Source organism: Salmo salar, chromosome 03 (genome assembly GCF_965601325.2).
Source record: "Salmo salar chromosome 03, fSalSal1, whole genome shotgun sequence".
Lineage (NCBI taxonomy): Eukaryota > Metazoa > Chordata > Actinopteri > Salmoniformes > Salmonidae > Salmo > Salmo salar.
Genome location: NC_138293.1, coordinates 2202658 through 2222934, shown reverse-complemented (window position 1 = coordinate 2222934; position 20277 = coordinate 2202658). Strand labels below are relative to the sequence as shown.

At 43.7% G+C, this 20277-nt stretch overlaps 1 protein-coding gene across 1 annotated transcript in view; it reads left to right on the top strand.

The window, feature by feature from the left end:
* The window catches only part of LOC106585517 (macrophage mannose receptor 1), a 56719-nt gene extending 36931 nt beyond the window's left edge, over positions 1 to 19788 (top strand). The window contains exons 15-32 of the mRNA XM_082973173.1: positions 365 to 518; positions 3329 to 3367; positions 4052 to 4215; positions 4912 to 4976; positions 6900 to 6994; positions 7230 to 7372; positions 7586 to 7694; positions 8005 to 8132; positions 10148 to 10192; positions 14011 to 14046; positions 14228 to 14321; positions 14479 to 14711; positions 15387 to 15552; positions 16282 to 16452; positions 17032 to 17148; positions 18339 to 18503; positions 18877 to 18894; positions 19332 to 19788. Of these exons, the coding sequence (XP_082829299.1) occupies positions 365 to 518; positions 3329 to 3367; positions 4052 to 4215; positions 4912 to 4976; positions 6900 to 6994; positions 7230 to 7372; positions 7586 to 7694; positions 8005 to 8132; positions 10148 to 10192; positions 14011 to 14046; positions 14228 to 14321; positions 14479 to 14711; positions 15387 to 15552; positions 16282 to 16452; positions 17032 to 17148; positions 18339 to 18503; positions 18877 to 18894; positions 19332 to 19606 (2217 nt within the window). The 3' untranslated portion in view covers positions 19607 to 19788. The remainder of the gene's footprint in view (positions 1 to 364; positions 519 to 3328; positions 3368 to 4051; positions 4216 to 4911; positions 4977 to 6899; positions 6995 to 7229; positions 7373 to 7585; positions 7695 to 8004; positions 8133 to 10147; positions 10193 to 14010; positions 14047 to 14227; positions 14322 to 14478; positions 14712 to 15386; positions 15553 to 16281; positions 16453 to 17031; positions 17149 to 18338; positions 18504 to 18876; positions 18895 to 19331) is intronic.
* The last annotated feature ends 489 nt before the right edge of the window (positions 19789 to 20277 follow it).

Here is a 20277-nt window from a genome sequence, read left to right as displayed (position 1 = left end):
TACTAGTAATACTACTACTACTACTACTACTAATAGTAATACTACTACTACTAGTAGTAATACTACTACTACTACTACAACTAATATACATACTACTACTACTGCTAGTCATATAAATACTTCTACTACTAGTAATAGTACTATTACTACTAGTAATACTACTAGTACTACTAATACTACTGCTAATTATAATAATGTATTGCTGATATTGTTCCTGAACACTTCCAAATGAACTGCCTCCCATGTTGGCTGATGTTTTTCCTCAAGGAATGTTCATGATTGTCTGTGATAGATTGGAACTATTGTTGATCAGAAGTCTACCTCATGGGAAAGGTATTTCTATTACAAATGTGTTTGTCCTCAGCTGTCCTTCCAACACTGGATGGAGGGGGAACCCAACAACTACAACGGAGTGGAGTCCTGTGCTGAGATGAAGAACTCTTACTGGGATGAAGAGGGATCCTGGAACGATGTAGACTGTGAGGTCTACAACGACTGGCTGTGTGAGATCCCTAAAGGTACTGTATTGTATGGCTCAATGACTGACTGTGTGAGATCCCTGAAGGTACTGTAATGTATGGCTCAACGACTGGCTGTGTGAGATCCCTAAAGGTACTGTATTGTATGGATCAATGACTGACTGTGTGAGATCCCTGAAGGTACTGCAATGTATGTCTCAATGACTGGCTGTGTGAGATCCCTGAAGGTATTGTATGGCTCAATGACTGTCTGTGTGAGATCCCTGAAGGTATTGTATGGCTCAATGACTGGCTGTGTGAGATCCCTGAAGGTATTGTAATTTTAGGCTCAATGAGTGGCTGTGTGAGATCCCTAAAGGTAATGTAATGTATAGAGTCTCTCAGTCTGACTGTGGCTGCGTCTTAAATGGCACAATAGACCATATATAAAATCAAATCAAATTGTATGTATTTGTCACATGTGCCGAATACAACAGGTGTAGACCTTACAGTGAAATGCTTACTTACAAGCCCTTAATTAACCAACAATGCAGTTTAAAGAAAAATAAGTGTTAAGATAGTATTTACTAAATAAACTGAAGTAAAAAAATGAATAAAGAAAACATTTAATTAAAAACAAAGAAAAATAAGAAAATATAAAAATAACAAATAATTAATGCACATCAATAAAATAACAGTAGCGAGGCTATATGGGGCTACCGAGTGGCGCAGCGGTCTAAGGCACTGCATCTCAGTTGCCATACCAGGTGTTGATGCAACCAGTCAGGATGCTCTTGGTGGTGCAGCTTTAGAACTTTCTGAGGATCTGAGGATCCATGACACACCTTTTCAGCCTCCTGAGGGGAATAGCAGTGGTCGTGCCCTCTTCACGACTGTCTTGGTGGGTTTGGACCATGATAGTTTGTTGGTGATGTGGACACCAAGGAACTTGAAGCTCTCAACCTTGAAGCTCACGCCCCCATTCGATGAGAATGGGGGCGTGCTGGGCCCTCCTTTTCCTGTAGTCCACGATCATCTCCTTTGTCTTGATCACGTTGAGGGAGAGGTTTTTATCCTGGCACCACACTGCCTGGTCTCTGACCTCCTCCCTATAGGCTGTCTCATCATTGTCGGTGATCAGGACTACCACTGTTGTGTCGTCGGCAAACTTAATGAGGATGTTGGAGTCGTACCTGCCCTTGCAGTCATGAGTGAACAGGGATGACAGGAGGGGATTGAGCATGCACCCCTGAGGGGCCCCCGTGTTGAGGATCAGCGTGGCAGATGTGTTGTTACCTAACCTTACCACCTGCGGGCGGCCCGTCAGGAAGTCCAGGATCCAGTTGCAGAGGGAGGTGTTTAGTCCCAGGGTCCTTAGCTTAGTGATGAGCTTTGAGGGCACTATGGTGTTGAACGCTGAGCTGTAGTCAATGAATAGCATTTTCACGTAGGTGTTCCTTTTGTCCAGGTGGGAAAGGGCAGTGTGGAGTGAAATAGAGATTGCGTCATCTGTGGATCTGTTGGGTCGGTATGCAGATTGGAGTGGGTCTAGGGTTTCTGGGATAATGGTGTTGATGTGAGCCATGACCAGCCTTTCAAAGCACTTCATGGTTATAGACGTGAGTGCTGCGGGTCGGTCGTCATTTAGGCAGGTTATCTTGGTGTTCTTGGGCACAGGCACTATGGCAATCTGCTTGAAACATGTTTAATGTTACAGACCCGGTTAGGGACAGATTGAAAATGTCAGTGAAGACACTTGCCAGTTGGTCAGCGCATGCTTGGAGTACACGTCCTTGTAATCCGTCTGGCTCTGCGGCCTTGTGAATGTTGACCTGTTTAAAGGTCTTACTCACATCGGCTACGAAGAGTGTGATCACACAGTCATCCAGAACAGCTGGTGCTCTCATGCATGCTTCAGTGTTGCTTGCCTCAAAGCACGCATAGAAGCAATTTAGCTCATTCGGTAGGCTTGCGTCTATGGGCAGCTTGCGGCTGTGCTTCCCTTTGTAGTCTGTAATAGTTTGCAAGCCCTGCCACATCCGACGAGCATCGGAGCCGGTGTAGTGGGATTCAATCTTTGTCCAGTATTGATGCTTTGCCTGTTTGATGGTTCATTGAAGGGCATAGCGGAATTTCTTATTAGTTTCCGGGTTAGAGTCCTGCTCCTTGAAAGCAGCAGCTCTACTCTTTAGCTCAGTGCGGATGTTGCCTATAATCCATGGTTGAGGTATGTATCCTTCTGGTTGAGGTATGTACATATGGTCACTGTGGGGACGACGTTGTCGATGCACTTATTGATGAAGCCATTGACTGATGTGGTATACTCCTCAATGCCATCGGAAGAATCCCGGAACATTTTCCAATCTGTGCAGCAAAACAGTACTGTAGCTTAGCATCTGCGTCATCTGAACACTTCCAAATCGAGCGAGTCACTGGTACTTCCTGCTTTAGTTTTTGCTTGTTAACAGGAATCAGGTGGATAGTTATGGTCAGATTTGCCAAATGGAAGGCGAGGGAAATCTTTGTAAGCGTCTCTGTGTGTGGAGTAAAGGTGGTCTAGTGTTTTTTTTCTTTGGTTGCACATGTAACATGCTGGTAGAAATGAGGTAGAACTGATTTAAGTTTCCCTGCATTAAAGTCTCCGGCCACTAGGTGTGCCGCCCATGAGGTTCTGGTCAAAAGTGCATCACTATAAAAGGAAGACATTCAGGATGTAGCGCCTCTGTCTGTGGGACGGAAGTATTTTAGTCGACCTCACGTGCATGATTAGTAATCTTACTGGGACCAGAAGGCTTCAGCTTAATGAGCTAACACAGACTTCTCTCTCCTCTTCTCTTCTCCATTCTCCTCTTTTCTCTGTGGCATTACAGGAGTGACCCCACTACCTCCTCCCAACAACACCGTGCCTGGTAAGTTTCCTTGACAGTACGCATCCCATAGCTCCCAGGACTCCCTGGAAAATATTGGCAAGTGTTGATGAGTTGTCTATCACTCTTAAATTAATGAATAAATGAATGAGCTCACCACATTAAAAGTATAAATATTTTGAGGACGCATTGTGGTATGCTAGTGTGAACTTTGGAACGCAGTCCAAACGGACTATGACAAGTCCCCTCGAGAGACCGAGCGGACAAGTCCCCTCGAGAGACCGAGCGGACAAGTCCCCTTCTAGAGACTACACCACGCAGATAAGTCCCTTCTGTGGAGACTACACCAAGCAGATAAGTCTCTAGAGGGGGCTTATCTGCTTGGTCTCTAGAGGGGACTTATCTGCTTGGTCTCTAGAGGGGACTTATCTGCTTGGTCTCTAGAGGGGACTTATCTGCTTGGTCTCTAGAGGGGACTTATCAGCTTGGTCTCTAGAGGGGACTTATCTGCTTGGTCTCTAGAGGGGACTTATCTGCTTGGTCTCTAGAGGGGACTTATCTGCTTGGTCTCTAGAGGGGACTTATCTGCTTGGTCTCTAGAGGGGACTTATCTGCTTGGTCTCTAGAGGGGACTTATCTGCTTGGTCTCTAGAGGGGAATTATGTGCTTTGTCTCTAGTCTAGACCAAGCAGATAACTTATTTGAGTATTTTCTAATCCTGTCTAGAGTATAATGTGACAGAGGATGGCTGGCTGGAGTTTGGAGGCTCTCAATATTTCTTTAATACTGAACTGCTGGCCATGGAGGGCGCCAGACACTACTGTCAACAGAGGCATGGGGACCTTGTTGTTATCAACGGACTAACAGAAAATACATTTCTGTGGAAAAAGGTAAACACCTATAGTTTCGCTATAGTCCTGCCTTCAAACACATTGGCAGAGCTATATACACCAGTGGTGTATAGTACCTAAGTAAAAATACTTTAAAGTACTACTTAAGTACTGCTACTTCACTACATTCCTAAAGAAAACGATGTGCTTTTTACTCCATACATTTTCCCTGACACCCAAAAGTAACATTTTGAATGCTTAGCAGGACAGGAAAATGGTCCAATTCATGCACTAATCAATCCCTGGTAATCCGTACTGCCTCTGATCTGACGGACTCACGGCCTCACGGAACACAAAGGCTTCGTTTGTAAATTATGTCTGAGTGTTGGAGTGTGCCCCTGGCTATCCGTAAATACAAAATTTCTGCTTAATATAAGGAATTTTACATTTACTTTTGATACTTAAGTATATTTAAAAACATACATTTAGACTTTTACTCAAGTAGTATTTTACTGGGTGACTTTCATTTTATATTAAGGTATCTTTACTTTTACTCAATAATGACAATTGGGTACTTTTTCCACCACTGATATACACTGCATCCACACAACATTAAGAACACCTTTCTAACATTGAGTTGCACCCCCTTTTGCCCTCAATTCGTCGGGGCTTGGACTCTACAAGGTGTCGAAACGGACGGTAGCCCATGTTGACTCCAAGACAGCTAGTCCCTAATGTTAATTGCTCTTTTTTCAGATCAATAAAGAGCATTTGGGAATCCATTACATTGGGCTAACAGTTGATCTTGATCGCTCTTTCGGGTGAGTATAAAACGAGTAAAATAAGATTATCAAAAAAATAAAAATAAAACGTTTTTTTATATCACTTCTAAACTAGTGGTGTCAAACTGCTGTTCTATTGCTGCGTTCATGACATTTTAGAAACTCTGAAATACAAGTTTCCTTTCTGGGAGAAATCAATTTAAAAGGCCCTCCAATTGGAGACTTTTCAGACATGCTGAACTCTGACGTCACCTACCAAGAACATAACTTGACAAAACATTATTTATCCCAATTTATTTGGACCTTTTTTTAACACTATAATTTGGATGAGAGCGTGATGGCTGCGCTTTTTGTTCATGGTTGACGTAGCTTCTTAGACATTAGCCAGTTGGCGTTCTCAGTCAGTTCAAAGCATGTGAATGCACACAACTCATTGCTCCGTGTTTAGAAGTTGTATTTCCGAACATTCCGGCATGTCAAGAACGCAGCATATTTTCTGTGTATTGTCCGTGTTCTTTCTGTGTTCTATGTCTTGTGTGTTCTGAGTTCTTGTGTTCTGAGTTCTGTGTTCCATGTTTCGTGCAGAGGAGAAGCCACGGCAGGCCAGGCTGGGCAGAGGCCCTGCCAGATTGAATACTGGCCCACCCAATTAGGATGGCTTAAAATATAAAAATTGAAATAAAATAATTTGATTTGTTGTTTGTATTGCTTCCTGACTAATCAGAAATGTTGAAAAATGCAGTAGGAGGTTCCAGGGATACCCCACTACCATATACATACAGTTCCTTCAGAAAGGATTCATACCTCTTGATTTATTCTTTATTCTTTTGATACAGCCTGAATTCAAAATGGATTAAATTGTATTTTTTCTCTCACAAATCTACACACAATACCCCATAATGACAAAGTACAAACTTGTTTTTAGAAATGTTTACACATTTATAGAAAATGAAATATAGACATATCTCATTTACATAAGTATTCACACCTCTGAGTGAATACATGTTAGAATCACACTTGGCAGCGATTACAGCTGTGAGTCTTTCTGGGTAATTCTCTAAGAGCTTTTCACACCTGGATTCTGCAACATTTGCCCATTATTCTTTAAAACATTATTCAAGCTCTGTCAAATTGGTTGTTGATCATTGCTAGACAACCATTTTCAGGTTTTGCCCTAGATTTTCAAGTAGATTTAATTCAAAACTTTAATTAATATCGGCCACTCAGGAACATTCGCTGTCTTCTTGGTAAGCAACTCCAGTGTAAATTTGGCCTTGTGTTTTAGGTTGTTGTTCTGCTGAAAGGTGAATTCGTCTCCCAGTGTCTGGTGGAAAGCAGACTGAACCAGGTTTTCCTCTAGGATTTTGCTTGTGCTACGCTCCATTCCTTTTATCCTGAAAACCTCCCCAGTCCTTAACGATGACAGGCATATCCATAACATGATGCAGCCACCACTATGATTGAAATATGAAGAGTGGTACTCAGTGATGTGTTGTATTGGATTTTCCCCAAACATAACACTTTGTATTCAGGACAAAAAGTTAAATGTATTGCCAAATTACTTTAGTGCCCTGTTGCCTTATTTTTTATTCAGTACAGGCTTCCTTCTTTTCATTATATCATTTAGGTTAGTATTGTGATTGTTGATCCATTCTAAGTGTTCTCCTATCACAGCCATTACACTGGTTTAATGTCTCCATTGGCCTCATGGTGAACTCCCTGAGTGGTTTCCTTCCTCTCCGGCATCTTAGTTACGGATGCATGTATCTTTGTAGTGACTGGGTGTACACCATCCAAAGTGTAATTAATAACTTCACCATGCTCAAAGGGATATTCAATATCTTATGTTTTGGGTTCTGCGTTCTCATGTTCTGTGTTCTTGAATTCCTGTGTTCTGAGTTATTGTGTACTGTGTTCTTGAATTCTTGTGTTCTGAGTTAATGTGTCCTGTGTTCTGTCCAGGTGGATGGACGGTTCACCAGTAGTATTCCAGAGATGGGACAACAACCAGCCGGACTTCAAGAACAACGATGAGAACTGTGTTGCCAGCTACAATGGTGAGCTAAAGATGAGATGAGGCCCAAAAATGTTCCTCTCTTATAAGAACTTCCATTCAACTTCCATTTTCATTCTGAATCTTGGAGCTGGTTACCACATAACTCAATGGCATGACTAGGTCTACTATAACTGTGTGTTCAGGTTTCTGGCATGACTATAACTGTGTGTTCAGGTTTCTAGCATGACTATAACTGTGTCTTCAGGTTTCTGGCATGACTATAACTGTGTGTTCAGGTTTCTGGCATGACTATAACTGTGGCACTGAAATGAGGTCCATCTGTGAGAGGAGTGGTTCCCCCCCAGTGAACAGCACCGTGCCCCCTACTGCCCCCCCCACAGGAGGCTGCCCCCCGGAATGGATCCTCTACCAGTCTAAGGTCAGTAAGAGGCGAGAATGGATCCTAAGGTCAGAGATCAAAGGTTACACAGGAGCAGTGATATAATCATGATTATGTGATAATAATATGTTAAATGTCTTTCACATAAACAGACGATACAGTTTTACAACATGCTTTGAGAACGGAAGTCTAACTCAATGTGTTTGCCTATAATCAATCAACTTGATTAATTGCTTATTGATTTGTTTATAGTGCTACATGCTGATTGGACACAAGTCACCTAGCACCTGGCTCGAGGCCAGATCGTCCTGCCAATCCATGGGAGCTAACCTGGCGTCCATCACAAATAGGCGGGAGCAAGGTGAGATTATTTTAACCTCAATGGAGCTGCTCATGCTGTCACAGACTCTATAATGACACAGATATAAAGATGAGTCCTCTATCTATCTCTATGGAGCTACCCATGCTGTCACAGTCACTATAAGGACACAGATATAAAGATGAGTCCTCTATCTATCTCTATGGAGCTGCTCATGCTGTCACAGACACTATAATGACATAGATCTAAAGATGAGTCCTCTATCTATCTCTATGGTGCTGCTCATGCTGTCACAGATGCTATAATGGAACAGATATAAGGATGAGTCCTCTATCTATCTCTATGGTTGCAGTGTTTCTGACGACCCAGATGACTTCTGGTGCTACTGACCTGTGGATTGGACTGAGTAACTTAAACCGGGACGCGTTTGTTTGGACCGATGGCCAGGCAGTCAAATACTTAAACTTCGATTTCATGAAGGTACGCATGTACACACATTTACCTAAGCAATGAGGGCCGAGGGTTGTGTTCCACGGCCAATATACCACAGCTGGTCGTAGGCATGACGACCAAGTAGACATTTACACATTTAAACATAAACAAAACATTTACATAAGACATAATCAATGTTCCCGCCTAAACTGCAGAGAAGCACGAGATTGAACTTCACTCACCTTTCTCTAGTTTTCCTCTTCAGTTAACAGTGTTTCGCTCTACTGTGGGAATTGTAGTCGAATCAGCGCAATGTTAGCCAATTTTAATGTAAAATACCGACACAAAACGAACTATGCAAGACTTAGTATGCAAAACTAACGGTGCAAGAGATTTTCTTGTAGGCAGAGCTCATTGGAGTAGGATTCTATTGACAGGCAGGACTCAGCCTGTACTCTACACAGACCAATCAGAGTTGCAGTAGGCCTATATGCAAATAGCCATATATGGATATGTGCCGTTCACTGTGTTTAGGCTACAGTACGAGCGGTCACCATTTGTCACCAAAGCCCCATATACTACCCACCACTGCGACCTGTATGCTCTCGTTGGCTGGTCCTCGCTATATATTCGTCGCCAAACCCACTGGCTCCAGGTCATCTATAAGTCTCTGCTAGGTAAAGCCCCGCCTTATCTCAGCTCACTGGTCACCCCAGCAACACCCACCCGTAGCACGCGCTCCAGCAGGTATATTTCACTGGTCATCCCTAAAGCTAACACCTCCTTCGGCCACCTTTCCTTCCAGTTCTCTGCTGCCAATGATTGGAACGAACTGCAAAAATCACTGAAGTTGGAGGCTTATATCTCCCTCACTAACTTTAAGCGTCAGCTGTCAGAGCAGCTTACCGATCGCTGCAGCTGTACATAGTCCATCTGTAAATAGCCCATCCAACCAACTACCTACCTCATCCCCATATTTGTTTTGTTTTCCTGCTTTTTTACACACCAGTGTCACTACTTGCACATCCTCATCTGCATATATCACTCCAGTGTAAATCTGCTAAATTATAATTACTTCGCCACTATTGGCCTATTTATTGCCTTACCTCCTTACTTCATTTGCACACACTGTATACACATTTTTCTATTGTGTTATTGACTGTACGATTACTTATCCCTTGTGTTGTTTTTGCTCACACTGCTTTGCTTTATCTTGGTCAGGTCGCAGTTGTAAATGAGAACTTGTTCTCAACTGGCCGACCTGGTTAAATAAAGGTGAAATAAAATAAAAACAATGGGGCAGTGGTTTCTTCCTACAAAAGTACAAAATGTGTGCATTTCTAGCCATCTTTGAAAAGCCAGTCAGGTAAAGAGCTTTTTTATGTCTTAAAGGGGCGGTGTTGTATTTTGAGACGGTCTTGAATAAGCTAAGTAGCCAATAGGCAGAGGGTAGAATAATTTGTTTGATTCTATGGAATAATTGTATGGGAATAATAATGTAAGATGTTTCTGGCATCAAACAACACATTCAGTCACCACCTTGTCTGAAGGACAAGTGGATGAACAGGTTAATGTCAAGTCCTGCATGTCTCATGGAATGTAGGCCTATATTGAACACCACACATTGGCTGCTACTGTAGACTGAATGATAGAACAGCTATTTCCATGTTAAAAAGTTACGGGATGCATTTTCTCCATTGTTTTTGATGGTAAGCCTCTCTGGTAGGCCTACATTATGATCAAATAGCCACAGTAGCCTACTTGTCCACTGTTAAAACTAACTTAAAGTAGGTACAGTGTTCACAGTAAACGTGCGCTGGAAGTTGCAAATAATTTTCACAACTTTCAAGTTTGCGCAAAGCAGACCTTAAATTTGCTTAGTGGTGAAAATTGAGTAAACATTTGACATAATATACACATACATTACAGCCTGGAACACTGTGTGGCACACTGGACATGATGTATTAGTTTACTTTGAGTTTAATTTGCTAATTTTATCCCTAAACCAGTAATGTTTCTTAATAAATACCCCTAATATATAATATTTTGTTTCTCAATTGTAGAGACTGTCGCAGATGTCCCCATGGCGACGGCATCACTATCGTCAGGTAAAGTCCCTTTAAACTTTAAGTAAACACAGACATACACACACAGGACCTAGTGAAAGTCTACATCCGCTTTGCAATCTTCACATTTTGCTGCCTTAAAATGAAGTGAAAAAGGAATTAAATTACATGTTTTTTTCCTACAGATCTACACAAACCTATTCAAAGTGAAAGAAAGTTGGAGATTTTATTTATTAATAAAATAAAATAAAATAAAAAAATAAAGATGTATTGATTGTGTATGTCTTCACACCCCAGAGTTCATATTTGGTGGAAACGCCCCAGAGTTCATACTTGGTGGAAACGCCCCAGAGTTCATACTTGGTGGAAACGCCCCAGAGTTCATACTTGGTGGAAACGCCCCAGAGTTCATACTTGGTGGCAACACCCCAGAGATCATACTTGGTGGCAACACCCCAGAGATCATACTTGGTGGCAACACCCCAGAGTTCATACTTGGTGGCAACACCCCAGAGATCATACTTGGTGGCAACACCCCAGAGTTCATACTTGGTGGAAACGCCCCAGAGTTCATACTTGGTGGCAACACCCCAGAGATCATACTTGGTGGCAACACCCCAGAGATCATACTTGGTGGCAACACCCCAGAGTTCATACTTGGTGGCAACACCCCAGAGTTCATACTTGGTGGAAGCCTCTTTGGGGAAGGTGTCAGGATCAAAAGACATGACATGAGCAGAGCCCAGGTAAAAAGAAAAGGAAAGCTTACCCCAGTCTTCTGAAAACCCTGGTACTATCCCAGGGACAAGAAACCCTGGGACTATCCCAGGGACAAGAAACCCTGGGACTATCCCAGGGACAAGAAACCCTGGGACTATCCCAGGGACAAGAAACCCTGGGACTATCCCAGGGACAAGAAACCCTGGGACTATCCCAGGGACAAGAAACCCTAACCCTGGGTCTATCCCATGGACAAGAAACCCTGGGTCTATCCATGGACAAGAAACCCTGGGACTATCCCTGGGACAAGAAACCCTGGGACTATCCCAGGGACAAGAAACCCTGGGACTATCCATGGACAAGAAACCCTGGGACTATCCCAGGGACAAGAAACCCTGGTACTATCCATGGACAAGAAACCCTAACCCTGGGACTATCCCAGGGACAAGAAACCCTGGTACTATCCCAGGGACAAGAAACCCTGGGACTATCCCAGGGACAAGAAACCCTGGGACTATCCCAGGGACAAGAAACCCTGGGACTATCCCAGGGACAAGAAACCCTGGGACTATCCCAGGGACAAGAAACCCTGGGACTATCCCAGGGACAAGAAACCCTGGTACTATCCCAGGGACAAGAAACCCTGGTACTATCCCAGGGACAAGAAACCCTGGGACTATCCCAGGGACAAGAAACCCTGGGACTATCCCAGGGACAAGAAACCCTGGGACTATCCCAGGGACAAGAAACCCTGGTACTATCCCAGGGACAAGAAACCCTGGGACTATCCCAGGGACAAGAAACCCTGGGACTATCCCAGGGACAAGAAACCCTGGGACTATCCCAGGGACAAGAAACCCTGGGACTATCCCAGGGACAAGAAACCCTGGGACTATCCCAGGGACAAGAAACCCTGGGACTATCCCAGGGACAAGAAACCCTGGGACTATCCCAGGGACAAGAAAGCCTGGGACTATCCCAGGGACAAGAAACCCTGGGACTATCCCAGGGACAAGAAACCCTGGGACTATCCCAGGGACAAGAAAGCCTGGGACTATCCCAGGGACAAGAAAGCCTGGGACTATCCCAGGGACAAGAAAGCCTGGGACTATCCCAGGGACAAGAAACCCTGGGACTATCCCAGGGACAAGAAAGCCTGGGACTATCCCAGGGACAAGAAAGCCTGGGACTATCCCAGGGACAAGAAAGCCTGGGACTATCCCAGGGACAAGAAAGCCCTGGGACTATCCCAGGGACAAGAAAGCCTGGGACTATCCCAGGGACAAGAAACCCTGGGACTGTCCCAGGGACAAGAAACCCTGGGACTGTCCCAGGGACAAGATAGCCTAATTGCACACATTTGAATGCCAAAGACACGCCAGAATGGCTTTCCAATAGGTGTTGAGTGCTCCTGAATGGTTCAGTCTCAGTTCTGACTTTAATCTGCTAAAAAAACTGAAACAATGTTTGAATAATCCTGTCCATCAAAGATTTCCAACCAAATGTACTGTGCTTGAAGAGTTTTGACAAAAACAACGGATATATGTCACCCTAAGAGTTGTGGTAAGTTGGTGGAATCTTATTCAAAATGATCCACAGCTGTAATGGCTGCCAAAGGTGCTTCCACCAAGTATGAACTCTGGGGGGGTGAAGACGTACGCAGTCAAGACATCCTCATTTTCTATTTAATAGTAATGTAATGTGGAAAATTGTCAATCATTTAAAAAAAACTTTAAATCTAACTTAATCTCTTTTAGATGTAATTTTAAGCGAGCAAAATGTGAAGACTGTGCAAGGGGAAGACTTTCACTAGCGACTGTATTTTACACATATTGTATACACACATTTATACACAAACACAGATATCCACAAACACCCACCGACAGGCCTACTGTACATATGTTTAGATACATATTAGACTGAAACACATTGACTAAATCCCCATCGTTTACATATTATACTGAAACACATTGACTAAATCCCCATCATTTACATATTATACTGAAACACATGGACTAAATCCCCATCGTTTACATATTATACTGAAACACATTGACTAAATCCCCATCATTTACATATTATACTGAAACACATGGACTAAATCCCCATCGTTTACATATTATACTGAAACACATTGACTAAATCCCCATCATTTACATATTATACTGAAACACATTGACTAAATCCCTGTCATTTACATATTATACTGAAACACATTGACTAAATCCCCATCGTTTACATATTATACTGAAACACATTGACTAAATCCCCGTCATTTACATATTATACTGAAACACATTGACTAAATCCCCATCGTTTACATATTATATTGAAACACATTGACTAAATCACCATCGTTTACATATTATACTGAAACACATTGACTAAATCCCCATCGTTTACATATTATATTGAAACACATTGACTAAATCCCCATCGTTTACATATTATACTGAAACACATTGACTAAATCCCCATCGTTACATATTATACTGAAACACTGACTAATTCCCCATCGTTTACATATTATACTGCCGACAACCCCACGACTCTGACCTGACAATCCCCATCGTTTACATATTATACTGAAACACACTGACTAAATCCCCATCGTTTACATATTATAGCCCTGACAACCCCACGACTTGCGACCTGCAAATCCCCATCGTTTACATATTATACTGAAACACATTGTCTAAATCCCCGTCGGTTACATATTTTACTGAAACACATTGACTAAATCCCCATCGTTACATATTATACTGAAACACTGACTAAGTCCCCATCGTTTACATATTATACTGAAACACATTGTCTAAATCCCCGTCGGTTACATATTTTACTGAAACACATTGACTAAATCCCCATCGGTTACATATTTTACTGAAACACATTGACTAAATCCCCATCGGTTACATATTATACTGAAACACATTGACTAAATCCCCATCGTTACATATTATACTGAAACACATTGACTAAATCCCCATCGGTTACATATTATACTGAAACACATTGACTAAAACCCCATCGTTTACATATTATACTGAAACACATTGAATAAATCCCTGTCGTTTACTTAGCTTTTTCTATCTCTAGAACAATTTCTTAATAAATACCATTTGGTTTTCTAATTGTAGAGGTACATGGATATGCTTTCCTCTCGGGCTAGTCAGGTAAGATCCATTTAAACAAACTATGACAATTCAAAATGAGAAATACACACAATAAATTGGATATATTAAAAATGTTTTATTTAAAGTGTTAGCCTTACATTTTGCTCAAAGCTCTACTATATGACAGAATTAAGTCTGTGACTGTGAATGTTGTCCATTATTGATAATCTTTGTCCCACAGTGTGTTGTGATGGCCAGTTCCTCCTCCATCTTGGGAAAATGGGAAACCAGGTCCTGCAGCGACACATACGGCTTCATCTGTCAGCGCAAAGTTGGTGAGCAAAGACATTCTTCTACTTCCTCTTCTTTCTTTCTCCTCCATCTCCTCTTCTTTCTCTCTCCTCCTCTTCATCCTCTTCTTCATCCTTCTTCTCGTCTCCATCCTCAGCCCTCTGATTTGTAATGTGACTAAGTGTTGCTCTGCTTTCCTAGACTCAGGGATCCCAGTCCCGGCCCCGACAGTGTTACCTAGAGGCTGGGTGAAGCTGGCCAACGACTCTTACAAGGTGCTGCCCCAGAACTGTACATGGCCCGAAGCCCGGATGCAGTGTGAGGCTGAGGAGGGCCAGCTGGCTAGCACCCTGGATGAACTGTCAGCAGCCTACCTGGAGCTGCAGGCTCTGAAGCTGCAGACACCACTGTGGATTGGACTCAATAGGAATGAGGTACAGTACAAGCTGTATCTTCAGGTGCCACAGACTCCTCATCAGATTAGGCAGGTTATTGGTACTGTTGGATTCTGGGTGAAACTTTGAACACTGCTATACTAGAGACATGATGGATCAGAAGTAATACTATAGTATCTGAGCGGTGATAGAGAATGGTTGTTACATCAGAAGTAACAAGGTGCTTCTACATCTGCATTGCTTGCTGTTTGGGGTTTTAGGCTGGGTTTCTGTACAGCACTTTGTGACATCAGCTGATGTAAGAAGGGCTTCATAAATAAAATTAATAGAAGTTAATGGTTATCTGTAGGAGCCAGATGGCTTTGGAATGTGCTGGGTGTACGGGAAGAAGTCACGGGACTGCTGTAAGGGATACGGGTGGGTTTCAACCACAGGGCCGTCTACAGCACCACAAAACGGTGTTCCTCTGAGATAAAGACTAGGTGTTCAGATTGTCAGGAAAGGCGAGTGTACTGTAATATACCATGGTGTTCAGATTGTCAGGAAAGGCTAGTGTACTGTAATATAACATGTTTTTATCCCAACGTGACTTACAGTCATGCGTGAATACATTTTGGTATGGGTGGCGCCAGCAGGAATCAAACCCATGATAGTGAAGTTGGAAGCGCCATGCTCTACCAACTGACTTACAGCTGTAGTGGTTTGTCTTTTCAGACACAAGGCTTCTTCAGGTGGATGGACGGCTGGCCCTTAAGCCTGGCCCGGTGGGCCCCAGGTGAACCCAGCAGAGACCGGCCCTGTGTCTACCTGGATGTGGAAGGCACCTGGAAGACAGCCCTTTGTAACCACCCCTACCCCAGTGTGTGCAAGCAGTCCACAGGTGAGACAGGAACCTACCCCAGTGTGTTAGTAGTTCCCAGGTGAGACAGGTACCTACCCCAGTGTGTTAGTAGTCACCAGGTGAGACAGGCTGCTACCCCACAGTGTTAGTAGTCACCAGGTGAGACAGGTACCTACCCCAGTGTGTTAGTAGTCTCCAGGTGAGACAGGTACCTACCCCAGTGTGTTAGTAGTCACCAGGTGAGACAGGTACCTACCCCAGTGTGTTAGTAGTCACCAGGTGAGACAGGTACCTACCCCAGTGTGTTAGTAGTCACCAGGTGAGACAGGTACCTACCCCAGTGTGTTAGTAGTCACCAGGTTAGACAGGTACCTACCCCAGGGTGTTAGTAGTCTCCAGGTGAGACAGTCTCCTACCCCAGTGTGTTAGTAGTCACCATTTGAGACAGGTACCTACCCCAGTGTGTTAGTAGTCTCCAGGTGAGACAGGTACCTACCCCAGTGTGTTAGTAGTCACCAGGTGAGACCGGTACCTACCCCAGTCTGTTAGTAGTCCCCAGGTGAGACAGTCACCTACCCCAGTGTGTTAGTAGTCCCCAGGTGAGACAGTCACCTACCCCAGTGTGTGAAAGCAGCAGGGAGGGACGGATCCTATTTGTAGGTCACTATTCAGCGCCGTAATCCCATACACTAGTTTCTTCCAGAGAGGAGATCCTATTGGTGGATCCCTGTGCAGTGCTGTAATCCTATTGGTTGGTTCCCCCCATAGCCGTCCCGCCCACGGCCCTGCCCCAGTACCCCGGGGTATGTGTCCAGGAGGAGGAGGATATCAGTGGTAGGAACAGCCCCTGGTCCTGGTTGCCTTTCCGAGGGCACTGCTACAGCTTCATCATTAACGACATTGAGTGGTCCGACGCCTCCACCAGCTGTGTACGCAAAGGTAGGAGGAGCCTCAAAACCAAGGGTGTGTCAAAAAAAGCCGCCCAATTGAATACCCGTGATTTCTGATAAGTTGACTTGGCAGGAGAGAGACGAGACGTGAGGCCATGTAACACATTTCATTCAGAACTCTTCAGGGTTCAAAATGCCAGATTTGATAGCAAGTTTCATCTTAGATCCAAGGGCATAGTACTTAGTGGCCCCTTCACTATTCCCTACATAGTGCACTACTTTTGATCAAGGCCCTATGCGGGGTACCGTTATAAAATGGAGCAATTTTGGACGGGGCCCATATCCCATTCTCTAACCCTTCTCCTCCAAGTGTGTACTGGTTGACTGGATTGGTGGAAGAAAGGTGTTTCAGTGTGTGTCCCACCTATCTAATGCTTTAGGACACAGACTGTTACACCTATCTAATGCTTTTACATCCTGGCGTGGAGTGAGATGGTGAACGCTTCAGGGAGAAAAGGAGACAACTGGAATTGGGATCCAGTATTTCATGAACTCTGCACTTCTTTGGACAGAACAAACCGTAAAGAAAGTAATTGGAGAAGCATTAATACGAATATTGTGTGTGAAGGGGCGTCTCTGGTGAGCATCGAGGATCCTGCCGAACTCCACTTCATAAAGAGCAACCTGGAGTTTCTGAAAGACAGCTACTCTTCCTTCTGGATAGGCCTGTACAAAACACACCTAGGTAACTACCAATCCTTCTGGATAGGCCTGTTCAAAACACACCTAGGTAACTACCAATCCTTCTGGATAGGCCTGTACAAAACACACCTAGGTAACTACCAATCCTTCTGGATAGGCCTGTTAAAAACACACCTAGGTAAGTACCAATCCTTCTGGATAGGCCTGTTCAAAACACACCTAGGTAACTACCAATCCTTCTAGATAGGCCTGTTCAAAACACACCTAGGTAACTACCAATCCTTCTAGATAGGCCTGTTCAGAACACACCTAGGTAACTACCAATCCTTCTAGATAGGCCTGTACAAAACACACCTAGGTAACTACCAATCCTTCTAGATAGGCCTGTACAAAACACACCTAGGTAACTACCAATCCTTCTAGATAGGCCTGTTCAAAACACACCTAGGTAACTACCAATCCTTCTGGATAGGCCTGTTCAAAACACACCTAGGTACCTACCAATCCTTCTAGATAGGCCTGTACAAAACACACCTAGGTACCTACCAATCCTTCTAGATAGGCCTGTACAAAACACACCTAGGTAACTACCAATCCTTCTAGATAGGCCTGTACAAAACACACCTAGGTAACTACCAGTCCTTCTAGATAGGCCTGTTCAAAACACACCTAGGTAACTACCAATCCTTCTAGATAGGCCTGTACAAAATACACCTAGGTAACTACCAATCCTTCTAGATAGGCCTGTACAAAACACACCTAGGTAACTACCAATCCTTCCAGATAGGCCTGTACAAAACACACCTAGGTAACTACCAATCCTTCTGGATAGGCCTGTACAAAACACACCTCGGTAACTACCATTCTTTCTACATAGGCCTGTTCAAAACACACCTAGGTAACTACCAATCCTTCTAGATAGATAGGCCTGTTCAAAACACACCTAGGTAACTACCAATCCTTCTGGATAGACCTGTTCAAAACACACATTGGTAACTACCATTCTTTCTACATAGGCCTGTTCAAAACACACCTAGGTAACTACCAATTCTTCTAGATAGGCCTGTACAAAACACACCTACACTTTTATAATAAAAAGGTTCCAAAATGGTTCTTCGGCCGTCACCATGGGAAAACCCTGGTAACAGCCGAATAGCTCATTTAGGTTCTAGAAAGAACCTTTTTCTGTAAGAGTGTAGGTAACTACATGACTAACAATAGACCCTGTTGCAGGTCAGTGGAAGTGGCTGGACCAAACAGTGCTGGACTACATTAACTGGGCAGAAGGACAGCCCCAAGGCTCTCCCTATGACTATGGATATATACAATCCTCCGATGGGACCTGGAGCACTGCCTCCAGTTGGGCTGATAAACCATACATCTGTAAGAAGCCCAAAGGTGAGACAGACCTTACATCTGTAAGAAAGACAAGGGTGAGACTGACCATACATCTGTAGGAAAGACGAGGGTGAGACTGACCATACATCTGTAGGAAAGACGAGGGTGAGAGGGGAGCACCATGTATCTATTACAATATCCACACAACTTTCTTTCTCACTCCATAGTGTAGTGCACAAATGAATGTCAATAGAACTATAGGAAATGAAGGCCGTGATGAAGAATTATTTGAGCAATTAGGATAATAGACAGTAGATAGATAGATAGTTTACCTGGTTAAATAAAGGTGAAATAAACAAATAAATAGACAGTGTTAGACCTCTTAATAATACCTTGTTAATAATCCTCTCTGTTCCACCTCCAATTCTACCAGAAACACCACCAACACATGGTGAGTCATGAATGAATGAGCCGATCAATCAACCAACCCACCCATCCATCCGTCAACCCATCATCCATCCTTCAATCAACTAATCAATCAATCAGTCAATGAATGATCAGTCCATGAATGATCAGTCCATTACCACTCTGTCAATTAACCACTCTGTCAACTAACCACTCTGTCAATTAACCACTCTGTCAATTAACCACTCTGTCAATTAACTACTCTGTCAATTAACCACTCTGTCGATTGACCACTCTGTCAATTGACCACTCTGTCAATTGACCACATTGTCGATTGACCACTCTGTCGATTGTTGTCGATTGACCACTCTGTCGATTGACCACTCTGTCGATTGACCACTCTGTCGATTGACCACTCGGTCAATTAACCACTCGGTCAATTAACCACTCTGTACTGTAATATGTATTCCTGTGATCCTGCAGTGTCTCTGAAGGGAGGTCACAGGCGTGTGTATTCAGGCCTGGCAGTGGTGGTGGTATTGGCTACCATGTGTCTGATGGGCCTCACAGCCTTAATGCTCTACAAGAAGATCGGCCGTCCCCTGCCCTCCTTCACCAACCCCCTGGACTTCAGCGCAGGCCGGAGTACCTTCGACAACCCCCTCTACACGGAGCCCATCACCGAGGTCGACCCCAGCATGGTGGACACTAGCCAGCTGGTCAACCATATGGAGGCTCAGCCAATGATCACTTTGTGATTGGGGGGAGTCAAAGGGGGAGTCAAGGGGGGAGTAAGGTTAAAATAAAGTCTGGGACTTATTTCCATTGTGGTACTCTGGCGACAAGATGGCTAGACAAGATCCAACACAGTATGGCAGTAAAATAATAAAACAAAAACATAGAAGAAGAACATCGATCTCATCATTCCAGTTACATCATAGGGCTTATTCATATGGGCACAGAAGACATCAAACATAGTTTTACTTTATTTTTAAAGTCATTGCGCTATTGCATGCTAGCAGATACCCATAGACTTCCAGTCATTGCGCTAGCGCTAGTTAGCAACTTCCTTCAAACTGCATGCAGAGACATTACAATTGTATGCACGGGACTCTGGGTCAGTAGATAAAGGGCCTCATCTGACTCTGGGTCAGTAGATAAAGGGCCTCATCTGACTCTGGGTCAGTAGATAAAGGGCCTCATCTGACTCTGGGTCAGTAGATAAAGGACCTCATCTGACTCTGGGTCAGTAGATAAAGGACCTCATCTGACTCTGGGTCAGTAGATAAAGGGCCTCATCTGACTCTGGGTCAGTAGATAAAGGGCCTCATCTGACTCTGGGTCAGTAGATAAAGGGCCTCATCTGACTCTGGGTCAGTAGATAAAGGGCCTCATCTGACTCTGGGTCAGTAGATAAAGGGCTTCATCT